Raw genomic sequence first — 23,669 nt, 5'->3', positions numbered from 1 at the left:
AAAGGATGACAAGGATTCTTCAGTAAATGACACAGCCCATGCCTGCGTACAGCAAGAACTTACACAACATTCAGTCATGGGAGAAGTGGCAAGTAACATTTGAGTCACAGAAGTGTCAGGCAATGACTGTCTCAAACAAGAAAGAATCTAACCCCCTACCCTTGACACTCAAAGGCACTAGTACCACCGAGTCCCCCACTACCAACACCCTGGTGCGGACTACATAAATAGTGTGATACTAGAGCAGGTCAGAGATATCCTGTGACGAGTGGCTCACCTCTTGACATTACATGGTTTAAAAGACACATATCAAGAATATGATGGAATACTCTCCATTTGACGGAATCACAGCACCTCCAACAAATCTCGAAGCTCTATACCACCTTGCACAAACCAGCCCATTACTTTTTTCTTTACCAGCCATAATGCATTGCAGAAGACTCCAATAATAAATTGTGACTTTCACCAGTTTCTAGCACTATACAGATTGATTTAATTCATTTTCTTTAATGCTGCTTTAATTTCATTGTTTCAGGAATGGCCTGGCTGAAATCAAGTAATATTTTCAGACTACAAACTGGGCTTAATATAAGTAAGTGCATTAGTTCATTAAACCATTGAACTTTGAGTTGACCAAACCTACAAACTAATTTCACAGCAGAGCAACTTGAACAACAGGCTCAGAACTGGTCATGCTGACCTCTGGAATGTTTGATAGTTTAAGATTATTTAAATCTTGAATTACTCATCGTTTGTGTTGTATGTCATGTTTCTTATATTGTGTTTGTGACATGGTAACATACAGTAAACAAAATTCTACTTTTCAGATATTAGATAAAGAAATGAGAACACCAAGCTCTATATTTTAGAATATGTGGTTCTTTATTCTGAACAGTGAAAGCAAATGTGTCACACCCCACCGATGACCTTCCCTTTTGTTCTCTCTGTTCCTCTGCACTTTCACTGGAATTAAAACTTGTTTTACTTCTAACTTTTCCCAGTTCTGATGTAGAATTAGCAACCTGAAAGATTACCTCAGTTTTTCTGTCCACAGATCTACTGACCTGCTGGGTATCTCCAGCATTTTCTGTTTTTCTTTTACACACATACTGCATTTTGATCTGTCTTGCTCTTTTCATTGAACTACTAAGATTCCCCTGGGTCATCAACAAACCCGGTTAACATTTGTGCTCGAGAGACCACTTACACTTCTGGCATCAAAAAGTAAATTCCCATGCCTGATTATTGGATTAAAAAAACAATTTTGACAACATGGATCAATAGATGGAGGAAAATTAATATACAGCAGCAACAAGACTACTTAAAAAGTAGCTGTCAATTTTTAACACTGATTACAGTGGCCACATTGTAAGCGTTTCCCTGTAGCTGCATTTCAGAAGGTAGTCATCTTGATTTTGTTGGTTATTCGTCTATCATTTTCCAGAATTCAACAGGTATAGTTGCTGCAAATGGGCAGATACAAACCCACTTTGAAAAAAGGTGAAGAGAGTAAACTGTAAACTATAACTGGTTAGTCCAGCCTTAGTAGCGGGGAAAATGGTAGTGGCTATTTTAAAGAATAAGATAACATGACAGTGAAACTAGTCAGAGAACTAGGATGGGGGAGGGATGGACCGTTGTCTCCTGGGCCTCCTCCACTGTCAGAGTGAGGCCCAACACAAATTGGAGGAACAGCACCTCATATTTTGCTTGGGCAGTTTACAACCCAGCGGTATGAATATTGATTTCTCTAACTTTAAGTAACCCTTGCTTTCCCTCTCACTCCACCCCCCTCCCCCATGCCAGTTCTCTGATGAGTTTCACTGCCCTTCTGATTAATTTTACTGATTGTATGGCTCCTTGCCACCTTCCCCATAGCTAAGAATGAACCATTCTACATTTCCTTTGCATTGTCTGCTTTGATCTATTGTTTTCACACCTTATCCTGCCATATCTCTAGACTTCCTCTCCCCTGACGTTCAGTCTGAAGAAGGGTCTCGACCCAAAAGGTCATCCTTTCCTTCTCACCCATTTCCAGAGATGTTGCCTGTCCACCAAGTTACTTCAGCATTTTGTGTTTATATTGAAATAGATTGTCAGCTAACAACTTAGAATTATTGAAGGCTTGAAAAGGCCCACTCCTGATCATATTTCTGCTGCTAAAATCTTTAACAATTTTGTGTACATTATTAAAAACTAAATACAAAGGTTTGTGAGTTTATTGATGACTTTAAAGGCACATTAAGCAATTGTTGCATTGTGGGTTGTTAGGGGTTGACTGTTAATTTTTATCAGTGGTTACGCATTTAAAGATGCTATACAAGTTTTTGCTTTTGTAGAATAGTAATTGATGAGTATACCACAAGTGGCTAATCTGTTTATAAAATGATTCCCAAATCCTGATTTTGCTTATTTTGCTAGATTGATACCCTAAATCTATACATCATCAATACGGATACCAGTCAGCAAATGAGATGGAGTCTACATCATGAGTAACAGCCACCACATCACCAGTTCAATGCAGCTATTCAAATATGATGGCTTGGGTTTTCTCCAGGTGCTCCCACACATTGTGTGTGTTCCCTCCCACACTTCAAAGATGTTCAGGTTTGTAGGTTAATTGGCTTTGGTAAAGATTGCAAATTTTTCCTAGTATATGGGATAATGCTAGCGTATAGGGATCGCTCATCGACACGGACATGGTGGGCCAAAGGGCCTGTTTCCGCGCTGTAACTCTCAACCTTCCTTTGGATTTGAGTGACAGACACACATCAAGCTAATTGTATCTGCTGCCTGAGGAAAATATGAAGACAGGAGTAGTGGTGACACATTGCTCTCATTTCCTCCAGTCACTTGCATTTAACCAATGCTCTTGGAGGAAATAAATATTATAATTCCAGTTAATTTCAATAATGTTTCTTTACAATAAACATGTAACTTTTTTAGTTGTAGCCAGTTATAACCTTTGCTGCCTTTATTGGCAGCCATGCCAATTTTAAGTATTTTGCATTAACAAATCAAACTCCACTTGCTTGCAAATTACAATTCTTATTAGTTTTAGCAAGTCTTTGGCCTGCCTGTGCTGTTTAGATACAAATCAAATGAATTAAGGCTTCAGATTGCAACATTTTTGAGCAATGACAATGACTGACCATAAAATGATGATTAGTTTTGAAAAAGGTACATGTAAATAAGTTTTCATTTAAGCCCAAGTCCAAAACTAAGGGTCTAAATATGCTGGTTACTAATAAGATTGGTCCCCTAAAAATTAAGACTGGAGGGTTTTAACTAGAATTTTTTTTTAAATCCAGAGACAATGAACAGTAGGAGGCACAAAAACACCAAGAAAAGAGAATCAGAGGCTAAAAGCACTGAGGAACTCAAGACAATTATTACCAGTAAAGAAGTACTGGACAAATTAGCAAAACACAAATTACTGGAGGGATTCTGTGGATCAGGCAGCATTAACATCTTTGTAATTTCTTCCTGCACCATCATCCGTTCTGTAATGTGGTAAAATTTAAAATACCCCTTCAGATTCTGAAAATCTGCAATAAAAAGTGTGCTGGATTTTGTGGTGAGAAATAGTTCATTTACCTTGCATTCTGTCTCAGCTAATTAAGCATCAGGGTGTGCCTTATTGGACTATCCTGTAACCTTCAGACTCTCACCCTGAAGAAGGGTCTCGATCCAAAACATCATCTATTCTTTTTCTCCAGAGATGTTACATATGTCTTATCTTTTGTGCAAACCAGCATCTGCTGTTCTTTGCTGCACATCATGTCACATTTAAGGACCTATGGACACACTCCAAAACCCCTCTGTTCCTCTGCATCACTCACTAATCCATTTGTTATACCTCTCATTAATTTAATTATACATTGTTGTACCTCCCCATTCAAACCAATACAAGTGCGATGAGAAGCTGCCAACTGCAGTGGCGCTAATTGCCAACAGTTGAAAGCATTCAATAGTTTGGAGTGCCGAACTAAGACATCTCGGGGGCGAGTGGTTGTGGGAGGGAAGGGTGCTCTTATACAAGCTTTATTTCTTGTGTATAACCCCAGACAGTTCGATTTTTGATTGAGAAATTTAAAAATTTGGTTGTAATAAAGATATAATGGGGTACAACGTTTTTAGGATAAGTTCGTTTTAAGAGAAAGACCCAGAGAGAAATAAATCAAGTTCACCGAAGAGACCTGGAATGTAGTCAGCGCCCCGAGAACTTGTTTGTTCAATTGCAAACGCCACGAAACCCAAAAGGGTTTATAGGATTCTAGGATAAGGGTTTATAGTTGAGTATAGGAGCAAAGAGGTCCTTCTGCAGTTGTATAGGGCCTTAGTGAGACCGCACCTGGAGTGCAGTTTTGGTCTCCAAATTTGAGGAATGATATTCTTGCTATTGAGGGCATGCAGGGTAGGTTTACTAGGTTAATTCCCAGAATGGCAGGACTGTCGTATGTTGAAAGACTGGAGCAGCTAGGCTTGTATACACTGCAATTTAGAAGGACTAGAGGGGATCTTATCGAAACATATAAGATTATTAAGGGGTTGGACACGTTGGAGGCAGGAAACATGTTCCCAATGTTGGGGGAGTCCAGAACCAGGGGCCACAGTTTAAGAATAAGGGGTAGGCCATTTAGAACGGAGATGAGGAAAAACTTTTTCAGTCAGAGAGTTGTGAATCTGTGGAATTCTCTGCCTCAGAAGGCAGTGGAGGCCAATTCTCTGAATGCATTCAAGAGAGAGCTAGATAGAGCTCTTAAGGATAGCGGAGTCAGGGGGTATGGGGAGAAGGCAGGAACGGGGTACTGATTGAGAATGATCAGCCATGATCACATTGAATGGCGGTGCTGGCTCGAAGGGCCGAATGGCCTCCTCCTGCACCTACTGTCTATTGTCATTTAAATTAATCTCAGTTTCGGACCAACGGTGATTAAATATAAAACAAAAAAAAAACTTGCAGTTATGACTGCAGCCAGGAAGACTCGACTGCCGAAGTAATGCAGCTCCTTGTTAAACGGAACAAAGCCGCTTTCATTGCAATAGTTACACATTTACCCTCCTCACTGAGGCCAAATTTCTACACCCAGAATGAATAGGACGCGCCCGCTAACAGAGTGAGGGACACTTGCTCACCAATGCTGGCGACGGGCCTGAAACCGCACAGCCGCCCGCCCGCAGACCGCGTTACCATGGCAGCCACTCTCCGACGCTGCCATACAAGTTAAGGGTCGTTTGCTAGACCTTTGCAAAACAGGTCTCGCTTGCTGCCATATAAAACAATACACCTAAGGAAATTAAGCTAATATATTATTAATTACTAATGTGCCTTTTAACTAGAGGATAAAATCAGACTATTTCACTGCCATGATATATAATTGTAATTTATACTCCCCCCTCTTCCATCAGTGTGGTGGAGTGATCCATATTTGAATGACGCCGCCCCGGGAGCTGAGGTCATTGCGCCGCCCCGAGGGGGAGGAGCGGCGTGCGTGGGGCTGGAGCATCGCTGCTCAGCACAATAGTGGAGCGCACTGATTGCCCCGTCTTATCCAATTCATTCAACTGCAGCTCGGAAATCTTTCGGGCACTCGGCGGAATCCAAACCACGGTAAGGACTTCGGCTGCTTGATTAGGTATTTCGGGGTGTCCATGTGTTATTACTACACCAGAGAGAGGAGTGGGTTGTAATTGGGGTATGGGCGAGAGTAGTATTTACCTTTCAATTCTATTTAAAAGTTTAAAAACGACAACATTATAGTGTAAAATAGAATAACGATATGAAAAGTCGGCGTGCTAAAAGCTTACAAATTGTAGTGAATTGACTTGGTACAATGTAATAAAAATCTACTGATGCTGGAAGTCTGAAAAATAAGACCGAAAAAAAGCTGAAAATAACTGTTTTATTTTGTCTCTTTCCCAGTACTTGTTTTCTTTTCCACAAAGTGCTGGAGAAACTCAGTGGATCAGGCAGTATTTGTAAAAGAAAATCGTCAGACGACGTTTCAGGGATGAGACCCTTCATCAAACCTGTCCATTCGCTTCCCAAATGCTGCCTGACCTGTCCATTCGCTTCCCAAATGCTGCCTGACCTGCCCGAGTTCTGCCAGCATTTTGTGTTTTGCTCAAGATTCCAGCATCTGCAGTTCCTTATGTCTCAAAGAGACAAAATAAGTTAGTATTAACTTGTAGAGAGAGTTGGAGAAGATGGATAGGACAAAGGCAATCTTTCTGATAAGGTTGCCTTGGAGATAAACTGTCGATGAAGTAACCCAGTTGATGGATTAATGAAGGCAGTTAAGGATAATATGGCCAAAGAACCTTAAAATCTGTGAGATGAGGATTCAAGCAAGGGAAAATAAGAGCTGTAAAATACAGAGCTAAAGACTGAGGTAAAGAAACTAAAAGTGCTGGAAGCGTCATCTGTGGGGAGAGAAAAGTTTCAGGATAATTACCTTTCAGGGAACTATGTGTCCTTTGCTGAGATGTTAGTTTTCTCTGGTGGCATGTTTGCTGAATTTGTTTCTGCCTCGCTGTCAGCAAAATAATAGTTCTCAGCCATGTTAACCCTTTTGCTCACGATTGCCTTGCCTTAATTTGTCAGATTATCGAATGTTTATTATCTTCCCAATTACTCTTGTTGGTAACCCTGCTAAAACCATCTATTTAGGTTTCTCACCTCACAATTTAGCTGGAATCATGTTCAAATGTGATCATCTTTGCTAGGGTGAAAGTTGGTCAATCCATTCTTGTCCATGATGTGGCCTTTGACATTAATTACACTATTTTACTCAAATTAATTCCCTTGTTGTCTAAAATGATGTGATTCTCTTTCTGTGGCTTACTTTTTGATAGTACCTTTAAGATTTCCAATGAAGGCTCCTCTTACCACATTAAATTCTCAGCAAATATAGATGTAGAACAGACTGCGATGCCCAATTTGACAAAAAATGCACTTCAATACTGTTCATGTGGCCCTTCAGCCACCAATCTCATGCCACGAATATGGGGTAGGATGTCACCTGTGTCTTGCAAACACTGATTTCTGACACAGATGTCACCTAGTAGCTCCTGTTTAGCTGCTGAAATTCCTTCAACATTGAAAGACAGAACTGTGATTGCTGGTCCTGAAAAGGACCTACTGTCTTGTTTTTGAGGTGACATTGCCTCTGGATCGGGGAATAGTAGTTGGTAGCGATGGATACAGTGTGTGGTGTGTTAGCAGAATTCACAGATACTTGTAGAATCTGACGGACTGCGACGAGAACACTCCTGCTGGATGCATGGAACCTACCAAGACTGACAACATCTACCTACTCTCTGGCATTGCACCTCCTGGAATCAGAAGAGCTGTAGCCAGTCAAAAAGAACGCCTCAGGCAATCGGAGGATGAAAGAAATCATGCAGAAGTTTCCTCCCTTCTGTCCATCCCCTGGATTGCAGTGCATCGTCCAGAAGGCTCAAACTCTAGGAAGAGAGACCAGAGAAATCTCCAGAAGACACTCGCATGGCAATTGATCCCTCTGAGAAACTCCCACCAGGTTCCGACTAACCATGGGTAATCTGGCGCAGTCTCAACAGACTGTGGACAGGCACAGGGAGGAGCAAATCGAACATGCTGAAGTGTGGATATACTGAAGATGCTGCAGACTGCAAGTGCGGATGAGTCCTCCAGACAATGGAACATCTCCTGAGCTGTGACATGCTGCATGACGCAGGCACTGTAAAGGATCTTGCAGAGGTCAACAAGGTAGCACTAAAATCTGCTCGCTATTGGCAAACAGCTTTGTGATGTTATGAATAAATAAACCACATTAAATTGTCACCTTGACCTTTTCCTCATCTAAAGATCACATCATTTGAAGGTGATGACTATTTTGCACATACATACTCATGGGATCCAACTCAACTCTACCTTCATTTTTATTCATTCAATGCAAATGGTTTCCATTGATCAGGCCAGTTAATATCCATTTCAAATATTTTGATCCGGTGCTATCAGTGCTTCTCCTTTGCTATCTCTGACATGCTCAGCGCTATAATCTTTCTTAAATCTTGTTAATCTAACTTCCTGATGTCTAAAAACAGTAATGTACTTGTAAGTAATTGGTTGGTGATGTAATACAAAATTTATTTCAGGTGTATATATTGTGAGATCATAGACAAAGTGGTGTTTCATGGGAAATGACTTTTAATGTAGCTTTTTTACAAAATCAATAGCTTGCTTGTATTGAATGCTAATGAAAATGAAAACAGAATGAGGTAGGATGCAGAGGATTTAATGAAAGATGTTTAAGGCAATAAGTACTTTTTAGTTTCAGTAGGTTTGACAAAAGATGTGTGACTTGTAATGTAATTTGAACATTGGTATAAATTGACAACATTTTATATATATATATATATATATATATATAGATATACATTGAGATGATAGAATATTTTGCTGGATGAACATCTTTGAATAACACCTTTGGGAGGAAAAAAAGAGTTTTCATTTACGTGAAACCTTTCACAAAATGAAGTACTAAAACATTTTTTAGTCTTTGATGTAAGAAATGCAAGAGTACATTACAGCAAGACACCACAAACAGGAAATGCATAATCTGTTTTGATAATTGTTTGAGGAACAAATGTTGGACAGGTCTCCCAGAGTAGTGCCTTCAGATCTTTTGCTCATTTTTTGAGATGAGGAAGCACTGTGTATAGGTTTGTCTGATTCACATCATCTTTTGACCCAATGCATCTACCTGATTTTATATTATGCTGTTAATCTGCATGGTTATAAGATCAGCCTTTTGAGTGAAAGGTTTGACAAGGTTCCACATGATAGGCTGCTCTGGAAGGTTAGATCGCATGTGATCCAAGGAGAGATAGCTGAATAGATACAAAACTGGCTTCATGGAAGGAAGCAGAGGGTGATGGTGGAAGGTTGCTTCTTGGACTGGAGGCCTGTGACTTGTGGTGTGCCTCAGGGTTCGGTGCTGGGCCCGTTACTGTTTGTCATCTACATCAATGATTTGGATGAGAACATACAGGGCAAGATTAACAAGTTTGCAGATGATACAAAAGTGGATATTTTGCAGATAGTGAAGATGGTGGTGAAAAATTGCAGCAGGATCTTGATCGATTGTTCAGGTGGGTTGAGGAATGGTTGTTGGAATTTAATACAGAGAAATGTGAGGTGTTGCATTTTGGGAAGTCTAACATGGGCAGGACCTACACAGTGACTGGTTGGGCTATGGGGAGTGTTGCAGAGCAGAGGGATCTAGGAGTGCAGGTGCATGGTTCCTTAAAGGTGGAGTCACAGGTAGATAGGGTGGTCAAAAAGGCGTTTGGCACATTGACCTTCATCAGCCAGAATATTGAGTATAAAAGTTGGGAAGTCATGTTGCAGTTGTATGAGACATTGGTGAGGCTGCATTTAGAGTACTGTGTTCAGTTCTGGGCACCATGTAAAAGGAAAGATGTTGTCAAGCTGGAAAGGGTACAGAGAAGATTTACAAGGATGTTGCCAGGACCTGAGGATCTGAGCTATAGGGAATGGTTGAGCAGGCTGGGATCAGAGGACATGGGATTAAGATGAAGGGGAAAAGATTTAATAGGAATCTGAGGGGTAACAAAGGGTGGTAAGTATATGGAACAAGCTGCGAGAGGAGGTAATTGAGGCAGGGACCATCTCAACATTTAAGAAACATTGAGGCAGTTACATGGAAAGGACACATTTGGAGGGATATGGACTCTTAGGGATTTGGAGGGATATGGATGGACACATGGGACAAGTCAAGCTGGGTCATGTTGGCCAGCGTGGGCATGTTTGGCTGAAGGCCTGTTTCCACACTGTATCACAATGAAATTCTAGGACTATGACTATGAAATTTGAGCGTGCATACACGATTATGCCGATCCCACTTCTAGCCAATGGATTAGGTTCAAGATCAGTGTTATGTAAATGATCTGAGATGTTGTGCCTATTGCTCTTTTTTTGTTGTTGCAATTAATGATGGGAAAATTGGTTATTGTTCCAGTATCAGACGTTATCCATCCTCTTATGATTGTTATCCTTCGACACTGCTGTAAATAGATATGGATGGATATTGGGAAAAGAAAATCCGGTTTTGTCTGAAGTGCCCTTAGCCGTGAAAAAATTGCTGTCCTTTGCAGTGGAAAAATAGTTGGTAGTTCCAAGATGCTTATGTGAATAATATTTACTTGATTGGGGCGAGTGGTCAACATGAGTCGAACTATGCCTTAATTATAAATAATCTGAGGAAGCCATGGCTCAGACATATGAATCATCTTTGGAGATAGGTGATGTACCAGAAGACTGGAGGGTGGCTAATGTTGTGCAGCTATTTAATGTTGTGCCTCTATTTAAGGGCTGCAAGGAAAAGCCTGGGAACTGAGCCCATTGGTAATAGGCAAGTTACTGGATAAGGTATGTATGTATTTGGATAGATGGGCTGATTAAGGATGGTTTTACGTGAAAGATTATGTCTTGCGAATCTAATAGTTTTTTGAAGAAGTAACCAATAAGGTTAATGAGGGAAAATCTGTAGACGTTGTCTACATGGACTTCAACAAGACATTTGATAAGGTTCTGCTCTGGAAGGTTAGATTGCATAGGATCCAGGGAGAGCCAGCTGACTGGATAGAGAAATGAATTTGTAAAAGGAAGCAGAGTGATGGTGGAAGGTTTGCTTTTTGGACTGGAGACCTGTGACTAGTGGTTTGCCTCAGTGACCGGTGCTGGGCCATTGTTGTTTGTGGTTTATATCAACAATTTGGATGAGAATGTAGATGGCATGATTAGTAAGTTTGTAGATGACACTAAAGCGGTTAGTGAAGATGGTTATCAAAAATGACAGCAGGATCTTTATTAGTTGGGCAAGTGAGCTGGGAAATGATTATTGGAGTTTAATGCAGATAAGTGTGAGGTGTTGCATTTTGGGATTTTAAACCAGGGCAGGACGGTCACAGTGCCTGGCGGAACTCTGGGTAGTGTTCTACAACAGAGCGATCTAGGACTGCAGCTACATAGTTCCCTGAAAGTGACGGCACAGGTAGATAGGGTGGTCAAGAAGTCTTTAGGGTACATTGACCTTCATCAGTCAGGGATGGGTATTGAAGTTGGGATGTTATTGGTTGGTTGGCAGACAGAAAGCAAAGAGTGGGGATAAATGGGTCACTTTCAGAATGGCAGGCAGTGACTAGTGGGGTACCGCAAGGCTAGTGGGGTACCGCAGCTATTTACAATATACATTAATGACGGATGAAGGGATTAAAAGTAACATTAGCAAATTTGCAGATGACACAAAGCTGGGTGGCGGTGTGAACTGTGAGGAAGATGCTATGAGGTTGCAGGGTGACTTGGACAGGTTGTGTGAGTGGGCGGATGCATGGCAGATGCAGTTTAATGTGGATAAGTGTGAGGTTATCCACTTTGGTGGTAAGAATCGGAAGGCAGATTATTATCTGAATGGTGTCAAGTTAGGAAAAGGGGACGTACAACGAGATCTGGGTGTCCTAGTGCATCAGTCACTGAAAGGGAGCATGCAGGTACAGCAGGCAGTGAAGAAAGCCAATGGAATGTTGGTCTTCATGACAAGAGGAGTTGAGTATTGGAGCAAAGAGGTCCTTCTGCAGTTGTGCAGGGCCCTAGTGAGATCGCACCTGGAGTACTGTGTGCAGTTTTGGTCTCCAAATTTGAGGAAGGATATTCTTGCTATTGAGGGCATGCAGCGTTGGTTTACTAGGTTAATTCCCGGAATAGCGGGACTGTCGTATATTGAAAGACTGGAGCGACTAGGCTTGTATACACTAGAATTTAGAAGGATGAGAGGGGATCTTATTGAAACATATAAGATTATTAAGCGGTTGGACACGTTAGAGGCAGGAAACATGTTCCCAATGTTGGGGGAGTCCAGAACCAGGGGGCCCAGTTTAAGAATAAGGGGTAGGCCATTTAGAACAGAGATGAGGAAAAACTTTTTCAGTCAGAGAGTTGTAAATCTGTGGAATTCTCTGCCTCAGAAGGCAGTGGAGGCCAATTATCTGTATGCTTTCAAGAGAGAGCTAGATAGAGCTCTTAAGGATAGCGGAGTCAGGGGGTATGGGGAGAAGGCAGGAACGGGGTACTGATTGAGAATGATCAGCCATGATCACATTGAATGGTGGTGCTGGCTCGAAGGGCCGAATGGCCTACTCCTGCACCTATTGTCTATTGTTATGTTACAGTGGTACAACGTGTTGGTGAGAAGCATTTGAAGTATTGTGTTCTGTTTTAGTTTGGGTCCAGAGGAGATTTACAAGAATGATTTTAGGAATGAGTAGGTTAACCTATGATGAGCGTTTGTCGGCACTGGGCCTGCACTTGCTGGAGTGTAGAAGAATGAGGGGGGACCTCATTGAAACATACAGAAGAGAGTGAAAGGCTTGGACAGAGTGGATGTGGATAGGATTTTCCACCAGTGGGAGAGTCTAGGACTATAGGCCTTAGAATTAAAGGATGTTCTTTTAGGAAGGAGATGAGGAGAAATGTCTTGAGTCAGAGGGGGGTGGATCTGTGGAACTCTTTGCCACAGAAGGCCATGGAGACCAAGTCAGTGGATATTTTTAAGACAGAGATAGATAGATTCTTGATTAGTACAGGTGCCTGAGGTTATGGGGAGAAGGCAGGAGAATGGGGTTTGGAGGGTGAGATTGATCACCCATGATTAAATGGCGGAGTAGAAATGATGGGCTGAATGGCTGAATTCTATTACTATCACTTATGACCTTACTCTGCTGTGGGAAGAATGTTGGTAAGCTGGAAAGAGTGCAGAAAAAATTAGAGGATGTTGCTAGAAGTTGAGACTCTGAGCCACAGGGACAGATTGGGCAGTTTAGGAATTCATTGCTTGGAGCATGAGGCCGAGGGGTAATCTTATAGAGATTTATAAAATAATGAGGGGAATAGACATGGTGAATGCACAGAGTCTTTTACCCAGGCTGGAGAATCAAGAACCAAAGATTGTAGGTTTAAGATGAGGGGAAAGATTTAATAAGAACCTGAGGGTAACTTGTTCATACAGAGAATGGTGGGTATGTGCAATGAGCTGCCAGAGGAAGGAGGTGAGGCAGGTGCAATAACAGTATTTAAAAGTCAGTTAGACTGTGTATGGATAGGAACGGTTCAGAGGGATATGGGCAAGAGGGACTAGCGTACATGGCACATCTTGGTCGTGGCAATTTGTGCCGAATAGCCTGTTTCTTTGCTCTATGACTCTAAATGAGAGGTGCTGTATTTTGGGAGGTTGAAAGCATACATTTAGAGTCATAGAGTGATACAGTGTGGAAACAGGCCCTTTGGCCAACACCGGCCGACAATGTCCCAGCTACACTAATCCCACCTGCCTGTGCTTGGTCCATATCCCTCCAAACCTGTCCTATCCATGTACCTGTCTAACTTTTTCTTAAACAATGAGAGAGTCCCAGCCTCGACTACCTCCTCTAGAAGCTTGTTCCGTACATCTACCACTGTGTAAAAAAAAGTTGCCCCTCAGATTCCTATTAAATTGTTTCCCCTTCACCTTGAACCTATGTCCTCTGGTCCTTGATTCCCCTACTCTGTGCATCTACCTGATTTAATGGCAAGATCCTTAACAGCATTGATGTACCATCGGGTCTGAGAGAACCACGTGCATAGCCCACTAAAAGTGGCACACCTATAAATAGAGTGGTAAAGAAGGTATGTGGTATGCTTGCTTTTATCGGTCATGGCATTAAGTACAAGTTAGAAAGTCATGGTCGAGCAATAGCAGTAAGGTTGCGTGTGGAATATTGTGTGCAGTTCTGGTTGTTCCATTGCTGGAAGGATGTGGAGGCTTTGGAGAGGGCACGGAAAATGTTTACCAGTGTGCTGCCTGGATTAGAGCTTTAAGGAGTGGTTTGACAAAACTTGAATGGTTGTCTCTGGAGTATTAGAGGTTGTGGGAAGACCTGATAGAATTGTAGAAAATTATGAGAGTCACAGATAGTCAGAATCTTTTTTTCCAGGATGGAACCGTCACTGACTGGAGGGCATGGATTTAAGGTTAGAGAGGGATAATTTAAAGCTATATGGGGCAAGTTTTTTCCCCCCAGAGATTGGCGGGTGCCTGGAGGGTGGTTGAAGCAGATATGATAGTGGCATTGAGGTTTTTGGATGGGTGCATGCTGATGCAGAGAGTGAATGGATATGGATCATGCAAAGTCAGATGAGATTAATTTAATTTGGCATCATGTTCGGCACAAAGATTGCGGCTGAAGGGTTTGTCCCTGTTCTGTACTGTTCAATATTTTATGTTCTCTTTGCAGAAATGGCAGAAACAAAGTCGAGTAGATAAAATTGGAAAGGATGGACATTTTAAAATAAATTAAAACAAATATGAAAGTAAAATGTTACTGCACTGTTTTGCTGAATTATGTTTTCATTTGTGAATTCTGTTTAGTATAATTTAAGTTTTGTTCAAGTTCATTTAAGATAATTTATTAGTTGGAGTGAATTTACATTCTGATCTTTGCAGGAAAACTGGAACTACTTTGAATATTTCAGTCTGTCATACAAATATAAGTGTTCAGAAATGCCGCATTCAAAAAGTGAAACAGATTATTCATCTGAAATATCGTCGGAGATTGCATATCTTGATGAATTGACCATCTCGCACAGGAGACGTCTTGGTGAAAATGATGGCTACCCTGATTCTATTTACATGATTTCGGCGAACATATTTCAAAACATACATAATGAGAAACCTCTTTCTAGGAGGCTTGTACACTATGACAATGATTTCAAGCCACCTATTCCACAAATCCAAGATGACAAACTGCAACGTTCAGTGTACGACCTAGCCTTCAGTGCTCTGAAGTGTAAGTAAAACAAATAGGTTGATTTTTGTTAATTTTTTTTTAAAGCAATTGATTAATTTATGAAAAAAAGAGATTGTAAACCATCAGAAAAGATGTTGGTTGGAAATAATAATTAAGGGCAATGTTACAAACAGGAGGATGGAGAATAAATCCAGTCAGGGTGCAACACCCTAAATCTGTGGAGACTGTGATTTAACTACAAATAGACGACAGTTTTAGGAGTCTCCATAATAAAAGAATAATGTGGTCAAAATGTAGCATGTAATGGACAATTTAAACAATGATAATATTAATCGTTTCTTCTTTTAATCTTAGAGAAATGTATAGCTTGATTCTTGGGTAAGCAAAAGTCAAGAGAATATCAATGTATTCAAAATACAGAAACTTGAAGCATAAAGCTAGGAAAGGTTATTTCCACCTGTAACAAAATGACATCCACCATAATAGCACCAGGGGATTATTTTTCTCGTGGAGATTTAACAAATTGAAAACCTAGCAATAGCTGGATGTTAATGGTCGTTAAATCATGAAAATTGAGAGGAAATTTATTGAAATCATAATTGGCTGAACCATTCGAGTTTCTGGTGAAAAGAACTGCTCCTGACAGTGGTGGGGGACCCATTAATGCTAATGATGTTGAATATCAATGGTAGTTAGTTAAATATCCTTGCTGGAAATAGCCATTGATATTTTTGTTGCACAAAAGCCATTAATCTCATTTGCCCAAATGTTTTCTGAATCTTGCCACATGTAGCCCATGGGCTAATTCATTTGCTATTAGGATTGGTATCTTTCTACTTTATCTAAATCTGATCTTGTAAATCTATAACAATTCTTTACTCAACTTTCTTGCTTGGAGGAGAACAATACCTTCACCAGTGTAACGTTGAACCATTATGGCTTGAATAATTCTAGTAAATCTTTTTCGCACTCTCTCGGAGCTTCACATCATTCTTAAAGTGTGACAGGAATAAGGTGTGATACATGTTCATGATATAACCAATATTCTATAAAAGTTCAACTTTGCTCCTTCTCAAACTGGCATCCCATGTGGTTTTCTAACCATGCTCTCAATATATACTCGAGGATTTATGCATATACTGAATCCTTGATTTACAAATGTTTTAAGCTATTTTTTGCAATAGGTAATAGTGCAACACCTTTCTATGCATTGGATTACACTACAATGAAATTTAATGCATTTCAAACGCAGAGTCACAGAGTGATATGGTGTGGAAATAGGCCCTTGGCCCAACTTGCCCACACCGGCCAACATAACAGCTACACTAGTCCCACCTGCCTGTGCTTGGTTCATATCCCTCCTAACTGTTCCTTAAATGTTCGGATAGTCCCAGCCTCAACTACCTCCTCTGGCAGCACGTGCCATACACCCACCACCCTTTGTGTGATAAAGTTACCCCTCAAATTCCTATAAAATCTTTTCCCCTTCACCTTGAACCTATGTCCTCTGGTCCTCAATTCCTCTACTCTGGGCAAGAGACTGTGCGTCTACCCGATCTATTCCTCTCATGATGTTATGCACCACTATAAATATCACCCCTCATCCTCCTGCACTCCAAGGAACAGAGACCCAGCCTACTTAACCTCTCCCTATAGCTCAGACCCTCTAGTCCTGGCAACATCCTCGTAAATCTTTGAACCCTTTCAAGCTTGACATTATCTTTCCTATAACTTGGTGCCCAGAACTGAACATAATACTCTAAATGCGGTCTCACCAACATCTTATACAACTGCAACATGATCTCCCAACTTCGAAACTAAACATCTTGTTCCATGTGTGAATTTGTGATTAATGAAAGGTTTAAGAATTTATTTTGTCCTGTCTAATCCCATCCTCTTAAACCTTGTATATGCCAGTTCTGAACTTTGATGAACTGATCTTTAAATGACTCCCACATGTCTGATATGGATTTACCCAAGAACAATTACTCTCCCAGTGTACCTTCCCAAGCTCTTGCCAAATAAAGTTTTTTTTGCTCCAATTTAATTTCTTCCCACAAAGTCCAGCCTTCTTCCTATTCAAAAAAATCTTAAAACATGGAGTTGTGATCACTATCTCCAAAATGTTCTTCCATTGCAATACCAGTCACCTGGCGAGTCTTATTGTTTCAAGAAATACTGTTTCAAGAAATTTGTTTGGATGCACCTCACAAATTCTGCTCCCTCTAAATAGACAATAGACAATAGGTGCAGGAGTAGGCCATTCGACCCTTCGAGCCAGCACCGCCATTCAATGTGATCATGGCTGATCATTCTCAATCAGTACCCCGTTCCTGCTTTCTCCCCATACCCCCTGACTCCGCTATCCTTAAGAGCTCTATCTAGCTCTCTCTTGAATGTATTCAGAGAATTGGCCTCCACTGCCCTCTGAGTACCTTTAGTACTGAGCAAGTACCTGTCAATATTGGAAAGTTAAAGTCACCCAGTGGCATATTTCCGTTATCTGTGTACATATCTGTTCCACTATCTCCAGCTTGCTATTGGGGGGCTTATAGTGCAATCCCATTAGAGTGCTTGCACCGTTCTTATTTCTCGGCTCTGCTCATATTGCCTCGATATGTTCTCTCTGAGTGCCACCGTGACAGTTTCCCTGATTTGTAGCACCACTCCACCACCTTATTTGTCTCCTTCCCAATCTAGTCTGAAACATTGAATCCCCAGAAAGTTGAGCTGCCAGGCATGTCCTTCACAACCATATTTCCCCAATGGCCACAACATCATAGTCCCAAGTACTGATCCAGGCTCTAAGTTCATCTGCTTTCTCCACAATACTCCTTGCATTGTAATAAACACACCAGCCCATCAGCATCGCCATAATCTTTCATCTCTCCCTGCCAGTGTTTTGCACTCGAGGATTGTCTTACCAATGCTCTGCGATGTTGAAGCAAAACCTTCATGCTTTTCAACTCCACCTTCCAACGATGGGCAATATTTCTGTTCGCCCTCCTAGCTCTCAAATTTTTATTTACTTTTTTAATGTAGGAGGGGGACATTTGGCCTTCCATTCTATGTTGTCTCCCATCAGTCCCATTCTGCCATTTGTATTAATTCTCTTTCAATGTCCAATCTACTCTTCCCCCACCTCCCCCGCCCGTCCCTCTGCCACCTAGCCACAGAAAAGAACAATCTACAATTAATCCATCAACGTTATTTGAACTTGCTGTATTACATGCTAACTTTCTGTCCCACCTTGTTCCCTATGTAATGCCTCTCCATTTAAACCACATACTGCTTTTATGTTCTTCCAACCAATATCTGTCATTAGAAATTGAAACAGGAGTAGGCCCTCAGCCCTATGTGAATGCTCTGCCTTCATTATTATCATGGCTAATCTTTAAATTCAATGTTGTTTTCCTTCAGTGTCCCTTAATGCTCATGGTTTTGCTCATATTTAACATATCTATGCTTCGTTGTAATCTCTTCATCTTGAAAACTTTTCCTTTCTGTTTTTGAATTTTCAGAGATTTTGGCCAAGAACACTTTACCCTTTTATCCAACTTGGAGTAAAATATACGTAGTTGAGAGCCAAGCTCTGATTCTTTTGAGATTCTTCTGGTTATAGTTTGCCAAACTCAAAACTGACCGCTTACTGTAACTCTAAATGAGCTAATGTTTTATCCATGTTCTTGCGCACTAACTTTTTATGTGCCATTTTTTGAACATCTCCGAAATCCAAATACACCTTCATAGTCTTTATTTGAAATTTATGAAATATCCTAAAATGTCTGCTTATCTGGTCTTGGTTTTCAATCTATTTCGAAGCCACTTCAAATTCTGCCTTTATATCTTTGCAATTGCTTTTAAGTTTAAGACACTAGTTTCATACTTCGTTCTCTCTCTGGACTACATCTGTGAAGACATTTACAGACTGCATAGTAGTTGGTTTAGTACAGTATATAGGCTATGGGAGACTAATACTTGGTATTCTTACGATGGAAGAAACCCCTGATTCAATTAATTCTCAGGAATCACAAAAAAAAGCATGCCTGACCTACTGAGTTACTCCAGCACTTTGTCCTTTGTTCATTGGACACATGAAGATTCAGTAGCAGTAAATATCCCATGTGTAAATTTTTGTATGTGCTACTTCAGGCATGAGGCAAATCAAAATAAAATCTATACCTCTCCGATCCAAACTACCAGATCAATTTCTCTTCTCTCCTAACATAATTGAGAAGAGTTTACTTCATTCTTCTTCCTTTCTCTATCAATCTATTGCCATTAATGTTATTGACAAGTCTTGAACATTTAGGCAAGTCTTGAACATTTAGGATAAGATATCTTCGACCTGAGTGTGAAAATATTGGAGAAAATCCTGATCAGATTGCCCTCAAGATCCAATTTTGTATTGAAGTTTCTTGAGAGGTATTTGCAAATGCTTGTCTTTCTCATTGATAAAGGCGTAAGTCAACCTTGAATAGCTCTACTGTGACGATAACCTATCTAAATTTGACTTGTCTACATCATACCACCTTATCAACTCTCTTGAACTTGTGGATTATTGTTCTTGTTCAGTGCATCTACAGTAAATATTGATTGGCTGGTAGTGAGGATGGTGATGAAGGGAGCTTGTCTTTTGAAACACTCCTTGCCTACGAATTAAATGTCAAACACGCCAACAAGATTAAATTCTTATCCGATGCTTGGACATTTTCCTGATGCGTTAACAATAAAGCCAAACAGTGATAATAGTTTTATGGATGTCTAATTGAGGTAATGAAAAAACGATTGTCAGCGATATTTAGGTAGTTAGCTGACTGAAATATATATATATCCTTTTATTATGATACTTGAAAAATGCTTTGTAATTAGCACAGTCTTCAACCAAAGCCTATTATATACAGATCTTTAGTATATTCAATTTACAATAATAATTGAAACTAGCCACTGTATATAATTTAAATTAGTTCTATGTTTCTACATGTGAAGATGGAGGTTTACGCATTTAATAAGATGTTTAATAAGCGGTTTAATAAGAGGTTTACGCATTTAATAACTTGTGAAGAAAAATACAAAAATGTAAGTTTTGTGATTTTCTTTTTCCCCCCAAATGTAACTCCAAGATTTAACTTCCTAAATAAATACTAAGTTGAAATTCAAATATTTTTCAGAATTGTGGCTTTAAATATTTTTCAGAATTGTGACTTGGATCCTGCCAATACATCATCATAAATTTGTTGGAGGACCGCTGAGTTACTCCAGCTTTGTGTCTATAATAAATTTGTTTGTCACTGTTTCTCTTTCAACAGATCAAGAAATCTTAGAAGAAATATTGATAAACAGTTCTTTTTATCCATCTGAGTCAGTTGTAAGTAAACATTTTATTCAAAATGAAGACGTGTTTCTTAACTTTTAATATAATAATAATAATAATAATTCATTTATTTTATATAGCGCCTTATCGGGTGCTCAAAGCGCTTTACAAAAACAATTAACATAAAAACAAACAGACAAACTATCCTGACGGAAAAGCGGCGAATACACAACGCCAGCGTCCTCTCACGTCAGGGTCCGGCAGTAGACATCAAAAAGCACAAGACACACAGATATAATTTTTACACAAACAGCCATCACAGTGATTGCTCTAAGCACACCCTCACTGTGATGGAAGGCAAAGTCTTATCTCCTCCTCATTCTTCTCCCGTGGTGCCACGAGGTGATCGAGGCTCCCAACTTTTTGAAGCCCCCACCGGGCGATGGAAAGTCCCAGGGCCGAGCAGGCCGATGAAAGTCCTGAGCTCCCACCGGGCGATGGAAAGTCCCAGGGCCGAGCAGGCCGATGAAAGTCCTGAGCCCCCACTGGGCGATGGAAAGTGCTGCGGCCGGGCCACGCAGGGCGATGAAGGGCCTGCGAGCGGGTCGATCGTACCTCGCGCTTCGGGGCGGTCGAAGCTGCTACGGCTGGAGCTCCTGAAAGCCGGTCGCCAGCCAGGGACCTGCGAGCTCCCGATGTTGCGGTCTGCAGGGCCCACGGCCGAAGCCTCCGAGATGGTAAGTCCAGGCCCTGCGACCGGAGTCTTCGAGGTCGATCCCAGCTGGAGGCCGCCGACTCCACGATGTTAGGCCGTAGCGCGAACGGAGACACGACACGGTAAAGGTCGCATCTCCGTTGAGGAGGAGATTTGAAAAAAGGTTTCCCCCAACCCCCCCACCACCCCCCCACATACAGAGTTAAAAATAAAACAAAACGTACATTTAACGATGACAATGACAAAAAAACAACAAAAAAACCAGAGAGACTGCCGGTGAGCCGCAGCTGCAGAACACAGCCACGCCCCCCCAAATATGAATGTTTGAGGCCTATTCAAGTTTGGTGTTTTTTTGGTCACTTGTTATAATATCTCTCCATTTTCAGATGACCTATTTGGTACAGGATATTTAGTGTATTGCTTAGGCCATACGCACCACTTTCCCCTGCAACCGCAGGAGATGCAACACCTGTCCCTTTACCTCCCCCCTCGACTCCATCCAAGAACCCAAACAGTCTTTACAGGTGAAGCAGAGATTCACCTGCACCTCCTCCAACCGTATCTATTGTATCCGCTGTTCCAGATTCCAACTTCTCTACATCGGCGAGACCAAACGCAGGCTCGGCGATCATTTCGCTCAACACCTTTGCTCAGTCTGCCTTAGCCAACCTGATCTCCCGATGGCTGAGCACTTCAACTCCCCCTCCCAGTCTGACCTTTCTGTCATGGGCCTCCTCCAATGTCATAGTGAGGCCCACCGCAAATTGGAGGAACAGCGCCTCATATTTTGCTTGGGCAGTTTGCAGCCCAGCGGTATGAACATTGACTTCTCTAACTTTAGATAGCTCCTCTGTCCCTCCCTTCCCATCCCCCTTCCCAGTTCTCCCACTGTCTTCCTGTCTCCACCTATATCCTTTCTTTGTCCCGCCCCCCTGACATCGGTCTGAAGAAGGGTCTTGACCCGAAACGTCACCCATTCCCTCTCTCCTGAGATGCTGCCTGACCCGCTGAGTTACTCCAGCAGTTTGTGATACCTCCAAAATAATTTATGGTCAGTGTTGAATTGGTGAGGCAACAGCCTTGTTACTCCACTTGGCTGAGAGGGAGTGGAGGGTAGGTAGTTGCATTAGTATTGATTAGATATTGGTTTTAGCTCAGCATGTTGTTGGCCAATCAAATATAGAGATCACTGCTTAGATTCAATACCAGCTTGAACAAGATATCATTGGAAAATGAGCCATTCTTACTGGTGGGAAGGGAAAAAGAATTAGCAGATGTCGTATTTTCCCCCAAAATGTAAGATCATTTTGATTTATTGTATCTACTTTCAACTGTGCTGTTATGTTCTCCCAGTACCATACTAATAATCTAAAATGCTTTAAGAATCAAAATTCTACTTTTCAAATGAAAATATTCTCACTTTTCTGGTTCTTAAGAAGGTAATTGATCTGAAATGTTCTCCCTAGATGTGCTGCATGGTATGCTGCGCATTTTTAGTATCATATCATCATATCATATATATACAGCCGGAAACAGGCCTTTTCGGCCCACCAAGTCCGTGCCGCCCAGCGATCCCCGCACATTAACACTATCCTACACCCACTAGGGACAATTTTTACATTTACCCAGCCAATTTACCTACATACCTGTACGTCTTTGGAGTGTGGGAGGAAACCGAAGATCTCGGAGAAAACCCACGCAGGTCACGGGGAGAACGTACAAACTCCTTACAGTGCAGCACCCGTAGTCAGGATCGAACCTGAGTCTCCGGCGCTGCATTCGCTGTAAAGCAGCAACTCTACCGCTTTCTGGATTCATTTTAGATTTTTAATATCTGCAATTTTTAAATTTTTTTTCAATGGAAGTAGTTAATAGCTTCAGTTTACACTTTATATTAATAATGTAAACATGATACCTATCCTAATGAAATGTTTTGTTCTGATATCTGCAGAAGAATATTGGGCCCAAAAGAAAGTTAGAAAATGATCAAGAAAATAATGTTAATGCAGAGCACCATCATTAATTATGACATGGTTTGAAGCAGGTTTAGCATACTTTCCCACCTTCTGAATTCTGTTGCCCTAGATGTAAACTCTAGCGTTTAATTTGCTTTTTTTGTGGCCTTGCTAATTTGTGGCATAATTCTTGGTGATTGGTGTGTTTGTACTTTGAGATCTTTATTCCCCTACCCCACCTAGACTAAGTATTTTCCAATAAATAAGTAGCCAATAACTCCTAGCATCATAGGGTACTTAGTTTTGATAAATGAACTTGCATCACCTCATCTCCATGGAGGAGGAGATGCTTCCTGTAACTCAAATGTCTTGGGCCGATAACAGGGCAAAAACCCTTGAAGATGATGGTATCCCTAACAATTTAAACCTTCGCACCTTCCACTTTCCCCTCAGAATATTTTAGTGTGGGTTTGTGTGCGTCCTGTGGTGTTGGCATTCATCTTTTCCCAACAACCACCCATCTTGCTCCCCACCACGCTCCCACTGATTTTTCTTCCTCTCAACCATACCTGTGATTTTTACTTGCTCTTGTATAGCTGAGTACTACAGGTGAGTGGAGGAGATTGGTGCAGATGCCAAAAGGAATTTAAATTGCATGCAATCCATCACTTGAACCCAAACACAAGGTTAGCCACTTGAGATCTGCATGTGATAAATGACACAATGCAAGCGTTATGCAGGGCCATGATTTGATAATTTCTTTAGGCAGCCAAAAAATGGCCAATTGGCCTATGGTGCAATATGCACTGTTGCAGTTATAATGGAGATTAGTTAC

General features: G+C 41.1%; 1 protein-coding gene across 1 annotated transcript in view; it reads left to right on the top strand.

The window, feature by feature from the left end:
- The first annotated feature begins 5,486 nt into the window (after nucleotides 1–5,486).
- LOC144593636 (putative methyltransferase NSUN7) overlaps nucleotides 5,487–23,669 on the top strand; it is a 54,249-nt gene continuing 36,066 nt past the window's right edge. Inside the window, exons 1-3 of the mRNA XM_078399512.1 lie at nucleotides 5,487–5,614; nucleotides 14,547–14,889; nucleotides 20,160–20,218. Coding sequence (XP_078255638.1) covers nucleotides 14,604–14,889; nucleotides 20,160–20,218 — 345 coding nt within the window. The 5' untranslated portion in view covers nucleotides 5,487–5,614; nucleotides 14,547–14,603. The remainder of the gene's footprint in view (nucleotides 5,615–14,546; nucleotides 14,890–20,159; nucleotides 20,219–23,669) is intronic.

Source organism: Rhinoraja longicauda, chromosome 1, assembly GCF_053455715.1.
Source record: "Rhinoraja longicauda isolate Sanriku21f chromosome 1, sRhiLon1.1, whole genome shotgun sequence".
Taxonomy (NCBI): Eukaryota; Metazoa; Chordata; class Chondrichthyes; order Rajiformes; family Arhynchobatidae; genus Rhinoraja; species Rhinoraja longicauda.
Note: the sequence above shows the minus strand (reverse complement) of the source record. Positions and strands in the feature narration are given on the sequence as shown.